This window comes from Sander vitreus, chromosome 5 (genome assembly GCF_031162955.1).
Source record: "Sander vitreus isolate 19-12246 chromosome 5, sanVit1, whole genome shotgun sequence".
Classification (NCBI taxonomy): Eukaryota; Metazoa; Chordata; class Actinopteri; order Perciformes; family Percidae; genus Sander; species Sander vitreus.
The window spans coordinates 37911930-37926929 of record NC_135859.1 but is presented as its reverse complement, the minus strand read 5'-3'; the positions used below and the strand labels follow the sequence as shown (position 1 = coordinate 37926929).

Here is a 15000-nt window from a genome sequence, read left to right as displayed (position 1 = left end):
AGGGAGACAGGTAACACAGGGAGACAGGTAACACAGGGAGACAGGTAACACAGGGAGACAGGTAACACAGGTTGACGACAGGGAGACAGGTAACAAAGAGAGACAGGTAACACAGGGACACAGGTAACACACAGAGAACTTCCTCAGTTATTTCACTCTGATTTGTATTCATTTAAATATGAAGTTATGTGGTTATTAGGCTGTGACCTGCATGATGCGTCTCTGCTCGCTTTGCAGCTCGTCGAGCCGCTGCTCCAGAACACCCTGACCTCTCTTCAGCGAATCAGCTTCCAGCCTGAGATGGTGGGCGTGTCCCGCCAGCGCCTTCAGCTCCTCGGCCAGCCGGGGGGCCAATCCCGTGTCCTGCCAGCCATCTGAGTTGTGATTGGTCAGCGCGTGCAGCAGGGAGCTCTGCAGCGCTTCCCAGCGCAGGAAGCTCTCGCTGTAGTCCGGGCAGTTTGGGTCTAGGAAGATGCTGATTGGCTCTCCGTCTGTCACACGGGACACTGACACCAGGGCGCCAGAGTCTCTGGGATTGGTCGAGATCGCGGGCGAGGAGGAGGAGGGGGACACTCCGCCCCTGTTACTTAGGCAACAAGAGAGATAGAGAGACAGACAGAAAGAAATTGCTACATTTTAGTTTAAAACGAAATACTCGTTTCCCCCTCTCATTCCCCCTGCTCTGGTGTTTCCCCCTCTCATTCCCCCTGCTCTGGTGTTCCCCCTCTCATTCCCCCTGCTCTGGTGTTCCCCCCTCTCATTCCTCCTGCTCTGGTGTTCCCCCCTCTCATTCCCCCTGCTCTGGTGTTCCCCCCTCTCATTCCTCCTGCTCTGGTGTTCCCCCCTTCTCTGGTGTTTCCCCCTCTCATTCCCCCTGCTCTGGTGTTCCCCCCTCTCATTCCCCCTGCTCTGGTGTTCCCCCCTCTCATTCCTCCTGCTCTGGTGTTCCCCCCTCTCATTCCTCCTGCTCTGGTGTTCCTCCTCTCATTCCCCCTGCTCTTTGTCGCTAAGCAAGGTAAATTGGAGAATTGGGAAATGATTTGAAATCTCAGTAGCTGAGCACTTTATTTAATGAATGAGTCTAAATGTAATCTATTACTGTAGCAGATTTATCAGATTACCTGCTGATGAAGGGCAGAGGATACTGGTTAAGGTACAGGATGAGGACTGTTGTGATGGCAACCACTACTACGACAACCAGCGTAACGACGAACCACAACAGGAAGCTGCAGCATCTCTGCAGACACAGACAGACACACACACACACACCCACAGAATATACTTTAAACATCACTTCAGTCATGTGACCAAAGAGTTACTTATTCTGTTAACTTGACGTCATTCTAGTAAAAGTATGTCACATTAGTATTGATGTTTACTCTGAAGTCCTTCCCTTCCTATGTCATATATAGAAGTTGGTGTCAGGTGAAGGGTATGTGATGATGGGGGTTATGGTGAAGGGTATGTGATGATGGGGGTTATGGTGAAGGGTATGTGATGATGGGGGGGTATGGTGAAGGGTATGTGATGATGGGGGGGGTATGGTGAAGGCTATGTGATGATGGGGGGGGGGTATGGTGAAGGGTATGTGATGATGGGGGGGGGGTATGGTGAAAGGTATGTGATGATGGGGGGGGGGTATGGTGAAGGGTATGTGATGATGGGGGGGGGGTATGGTGAAGGGTATGTGATGATGGGGGGGGGGTATGGTGAAGGGTATGTGATGATGTGGGGGGTATGGTGAAGGGTATGTGATGATGGGGGGGTATGGTGAAGGGTATGTGATGATGGGGGGGGTATGGTGAAGGGTATGTGATGATGGGGGTTATGGTGAAGGGTATGTGATGATGGGGGGGTATGGTGAAGGGTATGTGATGATGGGGGGGTATGGTGAAGGGTATGTGATGATGTGGGGGTATGGTGAAGGGTATGTGATGATGTGGGGGGGTATGGTGAAGGGTATGTGATGATGGGGGGGGTATGGTGAAGGGTATGTGATGATGGGGGGGTATGGTGAAGGGTATGTGATGATGGGGGGGTATGGTGAAGGGTATGTGATGATGGGGGGGGGGTATGGTGAAGGGTATGTGATGATGGGGGGGGGGTATGGTGAAGGGTATGTGATGATGGGGGGTATGGTGAAGGGTATGTGATGATGGGGGGGTATGGTGAAGGGTATGTGATGATGGGGGGTATGGTGAAGGGTATGTGATGATGGGGGGGTATGGTGAAGGGTATGTGATGATGGGGGGGTATGGTGAAGGGTATGTGATGATGTGGGGGTATGGTGAAGGGTATGTGATGATGTGGGGGGTATGGTGAAGGGTATATGATGATGGGGGGGGGGTATGGTGAAGGGTATGTGATGATGGGGGGGGGGTATGGTGAAGGGTATGTGATGATGGCCAAGGGAACTTTATCAGGATCATAGTATCCTGGATCCATGAAATAACTGGCCTTTCAAAATAAAGGTCTGCCTGCCTCTATGGGAATATAACATAGGGGTATGTATAATTATGGCCCCTGTATTTTAAGGAAGAACATTTATTTATTTACATTATTCATTAAAAGGTTGGATTTTCCCTCTCTTTTTTTAATTAAGGCATTAAGATCAATTTCCAAAAGATGCTTTTTTTAATTCCTCTTTTTAGTCAACTTCAGCATGGGTATGAATACTTATGAGCAGCACTGTATATATATATATATATATATATATATATATATATATATATATATATATATATATATATAATCTCCTGAACTCCAAACTGAATGTCAGAATGGGAACAAAAAGTGATCTAAGCAGCTTTGAGCGTGGCATGGTTGTTGGTGCCAGACGGGCTGGTCTGAGTATTTCACAGTTCAGTTACTGGGATTTTCACCCACAACCATTTCTAGGGTTTACAAAGAAGGGTCCGAAAAAGGAAAAACATCCAGTATGCTGCAGTCCTGGGGGGCGAAAATGCCTTGTTGATGCTAGAGGTCAGAGGAGAATGGGCCGACTGATTCCAGCTGATAGAAGATCAAGTTTGACTCAAATAACCACTCGTTACCACGAGGTGTGCAGCAAAGCATTTGTGAAGCCACAACACAACAACCATGAGAGGGGTGGGCTACACCAGCAGAAGACCCCACCGGGTACCACTCATCTCCACTAACAACAGGAACATGAGGCTACAATTTGAACAAGCGCACCAAAATTGGACATTTGAAGACTGGAAAAATGTTGCCTGGTCTGATGAGTCTCGATTTCTGTTGAGACATTCAGATGGTAGAGTCAGAATTTGGCGTAAACAGAATGAGAACATGGATCCGTCATGCCTTGTTACCACTGGGCAGGCTGGTGGTGGTGTTGTAATGGTGTGGGGGATCCGTCATGCCTTGTTACCACTGGGCAGGCTGGTGGTGGTGTTGTAATGGTGTGGGGGATCCGTCATGCCTTGTTACCACTGGGCAGGCTGCTGGTGGTGGTGTTGTAATGGTGTGGGGGATCCGTCATGCCTTGTTACCACTGGGCAGGCTGCTGGTGGTGGTGGTGTAATGGTGTGGGGGATCCGTCATGCCTTGTTACCACTGGGCAGGCTGGTGGTGGTGTAATGGTGTGGGGGATCCGTCATGCCTTGTTACCACTGGGCAGGCTGCTGGTGGTGTTGTAATGGTGTGGGGGATCCGTCATGCCTTGTTACCACTGGGCAAGCTGCTGGTGGTGGTGGTGTAATAGTGTGGGGGATCCGTCATGGCTTGTTACCACTGGGCAGGCTGCTGGTGGTGGTGTAATGGTGTGGGGATCCGTCATGCCTTGTTACCACTGGGCAGGCTGCTGGTGGTGGTGTAATGGTGTGGGGGATCCGTCATGCCTTGTTACCACTGGGCAGGCTGCTGGTGGTGTTGTAATGGTGTGGGGGATCCGTCATGCCTTGTTACCACTGGGCAGGCTGGTGGTGGTGGTGGTGGTGGTGGTGGTGTAATGGTGTGGGGGATCCGTCATGCCTTGTTACCACTGGGCAGGCTGGTGGTGGTGTAATGGTGTGGGGGATACGTCATGCCTTGTTACCACTGGGCAGGCTGGTGGTGGTGTAATGGTGTGGGGGATCCGTCATGCCTTGTTACCACTGGGAAGGCTGGTGGTGGTGTAATGGTGTGGGGGATCCGTCATGCCTTGTTACCACTGGGCAGGCTGCTGGTGGTGGTGGTGTAATGGTGTGGGGGATCCGTCATGCCTTGTTACCACTGGGCAGGCTGGTGGTGGTGGTGGTGTAATGGTGTGGGGGGATCCGTCATGCCTTGTTACCACTGGGCAGGCTGGTGGTGGTGTTGTAATGGTGTGGTGGATCCGTCATGCCTTGTTACCACTGGGCAGGCTGCTGGTGGTGTTGTAATGGTGTGGTGGATCCGTCATGCCTTGTTACCACTGGGCAGGCTGCTGGTGGTGTTGTAATGGTGTGGGGGATGTTTTCTTATCACACTTTAGGACCCTTAGTACCAATTGGGCATCGTTTAAATGCCACAGCCTACCTGAGCAATGTTTCTGACCATGTCCATCCCTTAATGACCACCATGTACCCATCCTCTGATGGCTACTTCCAGCAGGATGATGCACCATGTCACAAAGCTCGAATCATTTCAAATTGGTTTCTTGAACATGACAATGAGTTCACTGTACTAAAATGGCCCCCACAGTCACCAGATCCCAATAGAACATCTTTGGGATGTGGTGGAACGGGAGCTGCGTGCCCTGGATGTGCATCCCCCTAATCTCCATCAACTGAAAGATGCTATCCTATCAATATGGGTCAACATTTCTAAAGAATGCTTCCAGCACCTTGTTGAATCAGTGCCACGAAGAATTAAGGCAGTTCTGAAGGTGAAAGGGGGTCAAACACGGTAATTAGTATGGTGTTCCTAATAATCCTTTAGGTGAGTGTGTATATATATATATATATATATATATATATATATATATATATATATATATATATATATATATATATATATGGCTTCTGGTTTCAGAATGATGAACAGTTAGCTATAAAACAGGATGTCCGCTCCACTGGATGACTCTTTTCTCTGCAACTATCATGTTTTTCCCATTGTGTGTGTGTGTGTGTGTGTGTATGTGTGTGTGTGTGTGTGTGTGTATGTGTGTGTGTGTGTGTGTGTGTGTGTGTGTGTGTGTGTGTGTGTGTGTGTGTGTGTGTGTGTGTGTGTGTGTCTGTGTGTGTGTGTGTGTGTGTGTGTCTGTGTGTGTGTGTGTGTGTGTGTGTGTGTGTGTGTGTGTGTGTGTATGTGTCTGTGTGTGTGTGTGTGTGTGTGTGTGTGTGTGTGTGTCTCTGTGCGTGCGAGTCTCTGTGTGTGTTTAATCTGTAGATCCTCAGCAGACATCAGTGAAGGAGACAGCTGCTGCCGATTAGAGCCACTTTTATCTGGCAGTTTAACTCCAGATTAACAGGAATTAACTCTCTGTAGGTCTGTCTCCACAGCATCGTGGAGTAAGGTCTGGCTACACGACAGATGCATTCTGGGATAGGAAAACAAAACGTGTTAGAGAGGAAATGCCCCAAACATATTGCGTGTATTGTAAATCTTTACAATCATTCCCTGAAAAAAACAAGCAGGTCTGACTTGTTGCACCATCCACATCTTCCTCTGAACTTGATAGACAGATTACCTTATTAATTCCCAGTGGGGAAATTAAAGTAAAGGAAGGAATACGCCACCGTTTGTTGAGGGTTATTCACCATCTCCTCTATATTTATATAGGTGGGCAAACACATTTTTGTCTCAGTGCATAAATGTTTTAGTCCGGCAGTGTCCGCTGCTAGCTTATCTTAGCGTAGTGAATGGAATCTTATGTTGCTGTTAGCATGTTGTGAGTAAAAGTGAGCCAACATCAACAAAAACAACCAAATTACTTCTTGTTGCCTGCATATTCACAACAAGTACAAATAGCAATGCAGATTAAGACTAGACAATTTCATAGGCAGATATTGATTTGGGACTATATTGGGTGGAAGCACAGGCGAAGCACTGCTACATGGTCGTAAAGCTATCACGCAGCACCTGAAACCCCCAACTTCTGTCAACATACCAGCGTGAATATCAGCTAGCTATTTTTCCTACAGTACACAGTGAATGGCGATGAACATGGCGGATTTTGTGAGAGATGAAGAGGATGACTTCTCAGACAGTCCAGATCCAGAAGCATTCCTCTATGAACCAGAGTTTTCAGAAGAGGAGCTGCGTGCTTTAGTAGAATGAGAGGAGGAGGTTACAATCACCCAACAGCCTGAGGACGTGAGGCTGAGAGCCAACACCATCTGGTGGTGTGAGTGTGGGGGAATATGCCAACATATGCCGACTGAAAAAGAGTGTCTGTGCTGTGGCGAATGGGACAAGGTACTGCCATCGATGACCAGGCTCAACTTGTCAGATCAAGATGAGCGTGCCCAATAAACAGCTGTCCACAGAGTAAGTGATTACTGTAAACATGACGCATGGTTATTTTATGGGATATATCGACCCTTATTAAACCTGTACTCACACAGAGGTGCTGCATGATCTCTGTGCCAAGTAGCAGTGCTTCAGCTGTGCTTCCACCCAATATAGTCCCAAATCAATATCTGCCTAGGAAATCATCTAGACATAATATGCATTGCTATTTGTACTCGTTGTGAATACGCAGGCCACACAAAGTAATTTTTTTTTTTTTTTTTGTTGGCTTACTTTTAATCATAACATGCTAACTGGCAACAGGATTCCATTAATTATGCTAAGCTAAGCTAGTGCCAGCACTGCCAGACTAAGACAATGCATGTACTGACACAAAAATGCATTTTCCCACCTATATAACTATAGAGGAGATGGTGAATAACCCTATTTCAACAAATGGTGGCGTATTCCTTTAAGGAAGTAGCTCGCTAGCTCGAAGGTTGTTACTGTTCCCGAAGAGAATGCCATTTAAGAACAGAAACACCAACCCAGTCTCACGGCAGTTCGTGAAATGGTCACGTAATTTAATCTATTGATTCGTGTACACGGACACGTTTATCTCTTTTTTTCCCGTGCTGGTCAGCACATTTTTTAAACTAATGTGTTAAGAGCGACTACGGTAAAGAGTAGTATTAAAGGCTGAAAATCTGCGTAGGGAGGTTGGTTGGGGGGGAGAACTTTCACCCAGGAGACCGGTGATCAGGTCCCGCGTGTCACTTTTCCTAAACCCAACCGTCCCGTTTTTCTTTTTCTAAACACAACCCATTGTTGTCCCGCCCACCCACAAACTTTTCCACAGACCCCAGGCGGCCGTGTTCATTTCACGGAATTCTGTGAGATCAGGTTGGTCCCGTTGTTGTCCCACGTCCCGTTATTGTTTTCCTAAACCCAACCCACAGTCGTGCTGTGATCACGAAAGATGCTTCCCACTGAAATACATTAGTTTAAAAAAACGTGCTGACCACCACAAAAAAAACGAGATAAATATGGCTGTGTACACGAATCAATAGGATAAATTACGTAAATTATGTGACCATTTCACAAACTGCCATGAGACTGGGTTGGAAACACACAGAGAGATGACATCACTCTATGTAGACAACGTATTTCCATCGTGGAAGAAGGATCCCTGCTGGGTTGTTATTCCAAAGGTTTCGTGGAGCTTTCGTTAACCTGAATTAAGTGACTAAGGGTGGAGTTTGTTGTATAATGTGCAGACTGTAATGCTCTTTGAGGCAAATGTGTGATTTTGTGTGATTATATAAATACATCTGGCTTGACTAAAACCAAAGTTTAGTCATTAAGCATCGCAGTAGAGCCCATAATAAGGTGAGCTAGATTTTGAAGGCTGATATTGATGCTAATTTTTAGGTTTTTAAAAACTGTGATAACAACATATGGGCCAGTCGTGAGCTGCGTCAGGCTTTATACTGGAACTGTCCTCCCGTTGATCCAGACTAGCCCCACTAGGATTGGGGATCTTTTTTTTTTTTTTTCGATACCTGTACTAAAGTAATACTTTTAAAACGGTGCCGGTGCCTAAACGGTGCCTGAACCGATACTTTTTAAGAAAGTAAAAAAAAAGAAAAATAAGAAGGTTACTAAACAGTCGACAATATTAAGAACGGCTTGTTTATTGCTAAAGCCATATGGTCACAATTTGATTATTTAATAATAATGTAATAACTACAACCATCCATCTTCATCCGCTTATCCGGGGTCGGGTCGCGGGGGTAGCAGCTCCAGCAGGGGACCCCAAACTTCCCTTTCCCGGGCCACATTAACCAGCTCCGACTGGGGGATCCCGAAGCGTTCCCAGGCCAGGTTAGAGATATAATCCCTCCACCTAGTCCTGGGTCTCCCCCGAGGTCTCCTCCCAGCTGGACGTGCCTGGAAGACCTCCCTAGGGAGGCGCCCAGGGGGCATCCTTACCAGATGCCCGAACCACCTCAACTGGCTCCTTTCGACGCAAAGGAGCAGCGGCTCTACTCCGAGCTCCTCACGGATAACTGAGCTTCTCACCCTATCTCTAAGGGAGACGCCAGCTACCCTCCTGAGGAAACCCATTTCGGCCGCTTGTACCCTGGATCTTGTTCTTTCGGTCATGACCCAGCCTTCATGACCATAGATGAGGGTAGGACCAAAAACTGACCAGTAGATTGAGAGCTTTGCCTTCTGGCTCAGCTCTCTTTTCGTCACAACGGTGCGATAAATTGAATGTAATACTGCACCTGCTGTGCCGATTCTCCGACCAATCTCCCGCTCCATTGTCCCCTCACTCGCGAACAAGACCCCCAAGGTACTTGAACTCCTTCACTTGGGGTAAGGACTCATTCCCTACCTGGAGAAGGCACTCCATCGGTTTCCTGCTGAGAACCATGGTCTCCGATTTAGAGGTGCTGATCCTCATCCCAGCCGCTTCACACTCGGCTGCGAACCGATCCAGTGAGTGCTGAAGGTCATAGGCCGATGATGCCATCAGGACCACATCATCTGCAAAAAAGCAGCGACGAGATCCCCAGCCCACCGAACTGCAACCCACTCTCCACCCACGACTACTCCTCGATATCCTGTCCATAAATACTACAAACAGGATTGGTGACAAAGCGCAGCCCTAGCGGAGGCCAACTCTCACCTGAAACGAGTCCGACTTACTGCCGAGAACCCGGACACAGCTCTCGCTTTGGTCGTACAGAGATTGGATGGCCCTGAGAAGGGACCCCCCTCACCCCCGTACTCCCGCAGCACCTCCCACAGTATCTCCCGGGGGCACCCGGTCATACGCCTTCTCCAGATCCACAAAACACATGTAGACTGGTTGGGCATACTCCCAGGCTCCCTCCAGGATCCTTGCGAGAGTAAAGATCTGGTCCGTTGTTCCACGACCAGGACGGAATCCGCATTGTTCCTCTTCAACCTGAGATTCGACTATCGACCGAACCCTCCTTTCCAGCACCTTGGAGTAGACTTTACCGGGGAGGCTGAGAAGTGTGATACCCCTGTAATTGGCACACACCCTCTGGTCCCCCCTTTTTTAAAAAGGGGAACCACCACCCCGGTCTGCCACTCCTTAGGCACCGTCCCAGACTTCCACGCAATGTTGAAGAGGCGTGTCAACCAAGACAACCCCTCCACACCCAGAGCTTTAAGCATTTCTGGACGGATCTCATCAATTCCTGGGGCTTTGCCACTGTGGAGTTGTTTAACTACCTCAGCAACCTCCACCAGTGAAATTGATGCCAATCCCCCCTCATCCTCCAGCTCTGCCTCTACCATAGAGGGCGTATTAGTTGGATTTAGGAGTTCCTCAAAGTGCTCCTTCCACCGCCCTATTACCTCCTCAGTTGAGGTCAACAGCGTCCCATCCTTACTGTACACAGCTTGGATGGTTCCCCGCTTCCCCCTCCTGAGGTGGCGAACGGTTTTCCAGAAGTACCTTGGTGCCAACCGAAAGTCCTTCTCCATGTCTTCTCCGAACTTCTCCCACACACGCTGCTTTGCCTCTTTCACGGCAGAGGCTGCAGCCCTTCGGGCCCTTTGACCTTACAACTGCCTCCGGAGTCGTCTGGGATAACATATCCCGGAAAGACTCCTTCTTCAGTCGGACGGCTTCCCTGACCACCGGTGTCCACCACGGTGTTCGTGGGTTACCGCCCCTTGAGGCACCTAAGACCCTAAGACCACAGCTCCTCACCGCAGCTTCAGCAATGGAAACTTTGAACATTGTCCACTCGGGTTCAATGCCCCCAGCCTCCACAGGGATGCACGAAAAGCTCCGCCGGAGGTGTGAGTTGAAAGTCTGTCGGACAGGGGCCTCCTCCAGACGTTCCCAATTTACCCGCACTACCCGTTTGGGCTTACCAGGTCTGTCCAGAGTCTTCCCCCACCCCCTGACCCAACTCACCACCAGATGGTGATCGGTTGACAGCTCCGCCCCTCTCTTCACCCGAGTGTCCAAAACATACGGCCTCAGATCAGATGAAACAATTATAAAATCGATCATTGACCTTTGGCCTAGGGTGCTCTGGTACCAAGTACACTTATGAGCATCCCTATGTTCGAACATGGTGTTCGTTATAGACAATCCATGACTAGCACAGAAGTCCAACAACAAACAACCACTCTGGTTTAGATCAGGGAGGCCGTTCCTCCCAATCACGCCTCTCCATGTGTCTCCATCATTACCCACGTGCGCGTTGAAGTCCCCCCAGCAGAACTATGGAGTCCCCGACTGGAGCCCCATGCAGGACTCCACTCAAGGTCTCCAAGAAGGCCGAATACTCCGAACTCTTGTTTCGGTGCATATGCACAAACAACAGTCAGAGTTTTCCCCCCCACAACCCGCAGGCGTAGGGAGGCGACCCTCTCGTCCACCGGGTTAAACTCCAACGTAGCGGCGCTCAGCCGGGGGCTTTGTGAGTATCCCCACACCCGCCCGGCGCCTCACACCCTGGGCAACTCCGGAGAAGAAAAGAGTCCAACACCTATCCAGGAGTATGGTTCCAGAACCAAGACTGTGCGTAGAGGTAAGCCCCACCAGATCTAACTGGTAGCGCTCCACCTCCCGCACAAGTTCCGGCTCCTTCCCCCCACAGAGAGGTGACATTCCACGTCCCCCAGAGCCAGCCTCTGCTGCCCGGGTCTGGTCCGTCGAGGCCCCTGACCTTCACTGCCACCCATGTGGCAGCGCACCCGACCCCAGCGGTTCCTCCCACAGGTGGTGGGCCCATGGGATGGAGAGATGTCCGCCACGTAGCTTTTTCGGGCTGTGCCCGGCCGGGCTCCGTGGCAAACCCGGCCACCAGATGCTTGCTGACGAGCCCTCCATCTGGGCCTGGCTCCAGATGGGGGCCCCGGGCTTCCTCCGGGCAGGGTCACTTCATCCCTTCCTCGATGTTTCATAGGATTTTTGAACCATTCTTTGTCTGGCCCCTCACCTGAGACCACTTTGCCTTGGGAGACCCTACCAGGAGCACAAAGCTCCAGACAACACAGCCCTCAGGTTCATAGGGACACACAAACCTCTCCACCACGATAAGGTGATGGTTCCCGGAGAAGAATAACTATAAATTATAACAATAACTTATTTCACTAGTAAATTGCTGTTAAATGACAAAAACAACCACCAGATGGGAAAAGGACATGCCTTTAGTTATATATGATTATTAATGATTAATGATACTCATCTATGTGAAGACACTGATCACATTAATGATTTCTCACAATAATTATCAACCTTATCAAATCGCCTTAAAAAGTCTAATCTCTGTTGCAGTCTATTACACAGATGGTCAATGTGAGAGAAGATTGTCTATATGGACACCTAAGTATTTGTAAGATATTACCTGGATGCTAATGTTACCTGCTGTCAGGTATAGTGTTAACTAGCGTCCCGTGCAGCGATGCTTCTGTTGCCTCTAACGTCTGTTTCACAGCATCACAGAGAAGCGCAGGCATATCAGGGACACCGAAATGAGGCACCTAAATCTGCGTTGGTATTCGGTCCAGTAGATACTGGTCATTAAGGCACCGGTGCCGTATTGGCACCAGGTCTCGGTACCCAACCCTACCCCCCACCATCTTTTCCTATACATAACTGTCCCATTCTTGTGCTGCATGTCAGTCAAACGTACATCCCGATCCACAGCTTTTAAAAGTTACACCAAGAGTCCCGAGCCAGAGTGTCTATATATGAAACACCAAAGGCAGCACGGTGGCTCAGTGGTTAGCACTTCTGTTGTAAACTCAGACTGGGCCTGGCCTAACTGGTGAGCTAACAGGCTAACAGCTAAAGGAGCATGTACCTTGTGATTGGTTGGTCGTTTGCTGTCGAGTTCTGAGCTGCTATTGTTCATGATGGTCCACCTGTCATTCAGCATCATCCTGAAACATAAACACACCTGAGTCACCTGCAGGGATCATGGAAGCTGCAGTTGTTGAAGGTTTGATCTTTATTATTGGGGATTTCCACCGAATGCAGAATGTGGTCCGGCTCCGCTGCATAACGGCTGCGGCCATGACTGACAGCTGAAGTCACGAGGACCCACGAGATCTCATGAATTCACATAGAATAGAACCACAAAACCACCAACAGTTAGTTTCCATCCAGAGGAGTAGAGGGGGAACAGCTCTGTGCTGTGTTTTCAAGGTGTAGTGCAGGGAAATATGATCCGCCGTGAGCACGGTGTATTTTACTTTGAAAATTAACCGGATGTTTTATTTTGTTTCTGTGCTCGACTTCCTGTCCCGCACTATCTGCCGTGTGCTGAATTGCTCCAGAGGGCTGCGGACCGCCTGAGCTGGGGCGCAGTCGGAACGCAGCCGTTCTGCAGTCAGTGGAAATTGGGGTAGACTCTGTCTCCAGCACTACGTTTTGGTTTGTCAGCGTTTAAGTTCTGAGCCCAAAGTGATCTCGGTGCACCAAGTGCTTTCATCTCTAGTAGAAGAAGTCATTTCTGTTTAAACTAACACACCCAAAGCTCATATCTCATCAACATCCTGGTATACTGGACATAAACAGGAGGCAGCGAGGTCACTGTCTTTTTAGCGGCTGTTTCAGTGACGTTAAGTCGAGAAAGGGTGGCGGTCAGTCAGGCACAAAGCTCCACAAGAGCACGGGCTTTTATAACCTTCAACATAGCAGCAGAGTAATGTCGGGCAATGTGAGACTAGCATCTAGCTAACATTGGCGTTGTGTGACGTTGGGTTCAACGTTCTCAACCTGGAAACCCCCAAGAACTTGGAGTCTGTGGGGGAGAGGCCGGGACATACGACTCTCTCCAGTATTTAGAATTTGGACTGCAGTAACCAGACTTGTAAATACTTGTATAGACTTGTAGAAAATTGTAGAGACTTGTAGAGAAGTGTAGAGACTTGTAGAGACTTGTAAAGACTTGTAAAGACTTGTAAAGACTTGTAGAGACTAGTAGAGACTAGTAGAAAAGTGTAGAGACTTGTAGAGACTTGTAGAGAAGTGTAGAGACTTGTAGAGACTAGTAGAGAAGTATAGAGACTAGTAGAGAAGTGTAGAGACTTGTAGAGACTAGTAGATAAGTGTAGAGACTAGTAGAGAAGTGTAGAGACTTGTAGAAACTAGTAGAGAAGTGTAGTGACTTGTAGAGACTTGTAGAGACTTGTAGAGAAGTGTAGAGACTAGTAGAGAAGTGTAGAGACTAGTAGAGAAGTGTAGAGACTTGTAGAGACTTGTAGAGAAGTGTAGAGACTTGTAGAGACTAGTAGAATGTAGAGACTTGTAGAATCTAGTAGAGAAGTGTAGAGACTTGTAGAGACTAGTAGAGGAGTGTAGAGACTAGTAGAGAAGTGTAGTGACTTGTAGAGACTTGTAGAGACTTGTAGAGACTTGTAGAGACTTGTAGAGAAGTGTAGAGACTTGTAGAGACTAGTAGAGAAGTGTAGAGACTAGTAGAGAAGAGTAGAGACTTGTAGAGACTTGTAGAGAAGTGTAGAGACTTGTAGAGACTAGTAGAGAAGTGTAGAGACTAGTAGAGAAGTGTAGAGACTAGTAGAGAAGTGTAGAGACTTGTAGAGACTTGTAGAGAAGTGTAGAGACTAGTAGAGAAGTGTAGAGACTTGTAGAGACTAGTAGAGACCTGTAGAGACTTGTAGAGACTAATAGAGAAGTGTAGAGACTAGTAGAGAAGTGTAGAGACTTGTAGAGTCTAGTAGAGAAGTGTAGAGACTTGTAGAGACTAGTAGAGAAGTGTAGAGACTTGTAGAGACTAGTAGAGAAGTGTAGAGACTTGTTGAGACTAGTAGAGAAGTGTAGAGACTTGTAGAGACTTGTAGAGAAGTGTAGAGACTTGTAGAGACTAGTAGAGAAGTGTAGAGACTAGTAGAGAAGTGTAGAGAGTTGTAGAGACTTGTAGAGAAGTGTAGAGACTTTTAGAGACTTGTAGAGAAGTGTAGAGACTTGTAGAGAAGTGTAGAGACTAGTAGAGAAGTGTAGAGACTAGTAGAGACTAGTAGAAAAGTGTAGAGACTTGTAGAGACTTGTAGAGACTTGTAGAGACTAATCGAGAAGTGTAGAGACTAGTAGAGAAGTGTAGAGACTTGTAGAAACTAGTAGAGAAGTGTAGAGACTTGTAGAGACTAGTAGAGAAGTGTAGAGACTTGTAGAGACTAGTAGAGAAGTGTAGAGACTAGTAGAGAAGTGTAGAGACTTGTAGAGAAGTGTAGAGACTAATTGCAGGAGGATTGAGGCTGAGCAGCTGTTCTGAGTCTCTGAGCGTCTGTTTCTGTCACATCCACTTTAGTTTGACTGATTCCTCAGAGCGTCTTCAAACGCCTCGCTGTTCAACCAGAACTTTATTTATTTATTTCATAGTATTTGTTTTTTATCTGACTGTAATAATGTGATAATCTGCTTTAACCTTTGACCTCATAAACATGTTTAGAGTTCAAACATCAGATTATTTCTCTTGATAATCTCGTTTAACTTTCATGCTTTAATCCTCAACATGGCACTTATTCTGAAAATTAATAATCAAATCA

General features: G+C 47.9%; 1 protein-coding gene across 1 annotated transcript in view; it reads right to left on the bottom strand.

The window, feature by feature from the left end:
• LOC144517777 (fibrinogen C domain-containing protein 1-like) overlaps positions 1-12371 on the bottom strand; it is a 16086-nt gene extending 3715 nt beyond the window's left edge. The window contains exons 1-3 of the mRNA XM_078249898.1: positions 12294-12371; positions 1122-1237; positions 208-586 (exon numbers count right to left, since the gene is read on the bottom strand). Of these exons, the coding sequence (XP_078106024.1) occupies positions 208-586; positions 1122-1237; positions 12294-12371 (573 nt within the window). The remainder of the gene's footprint in view (positions 1-207; positions 587-1121; positions 1238-12293) is intronic.
• Between the last annotated feature and the right edge of the window lie 2629 nt (positions 12372-15000).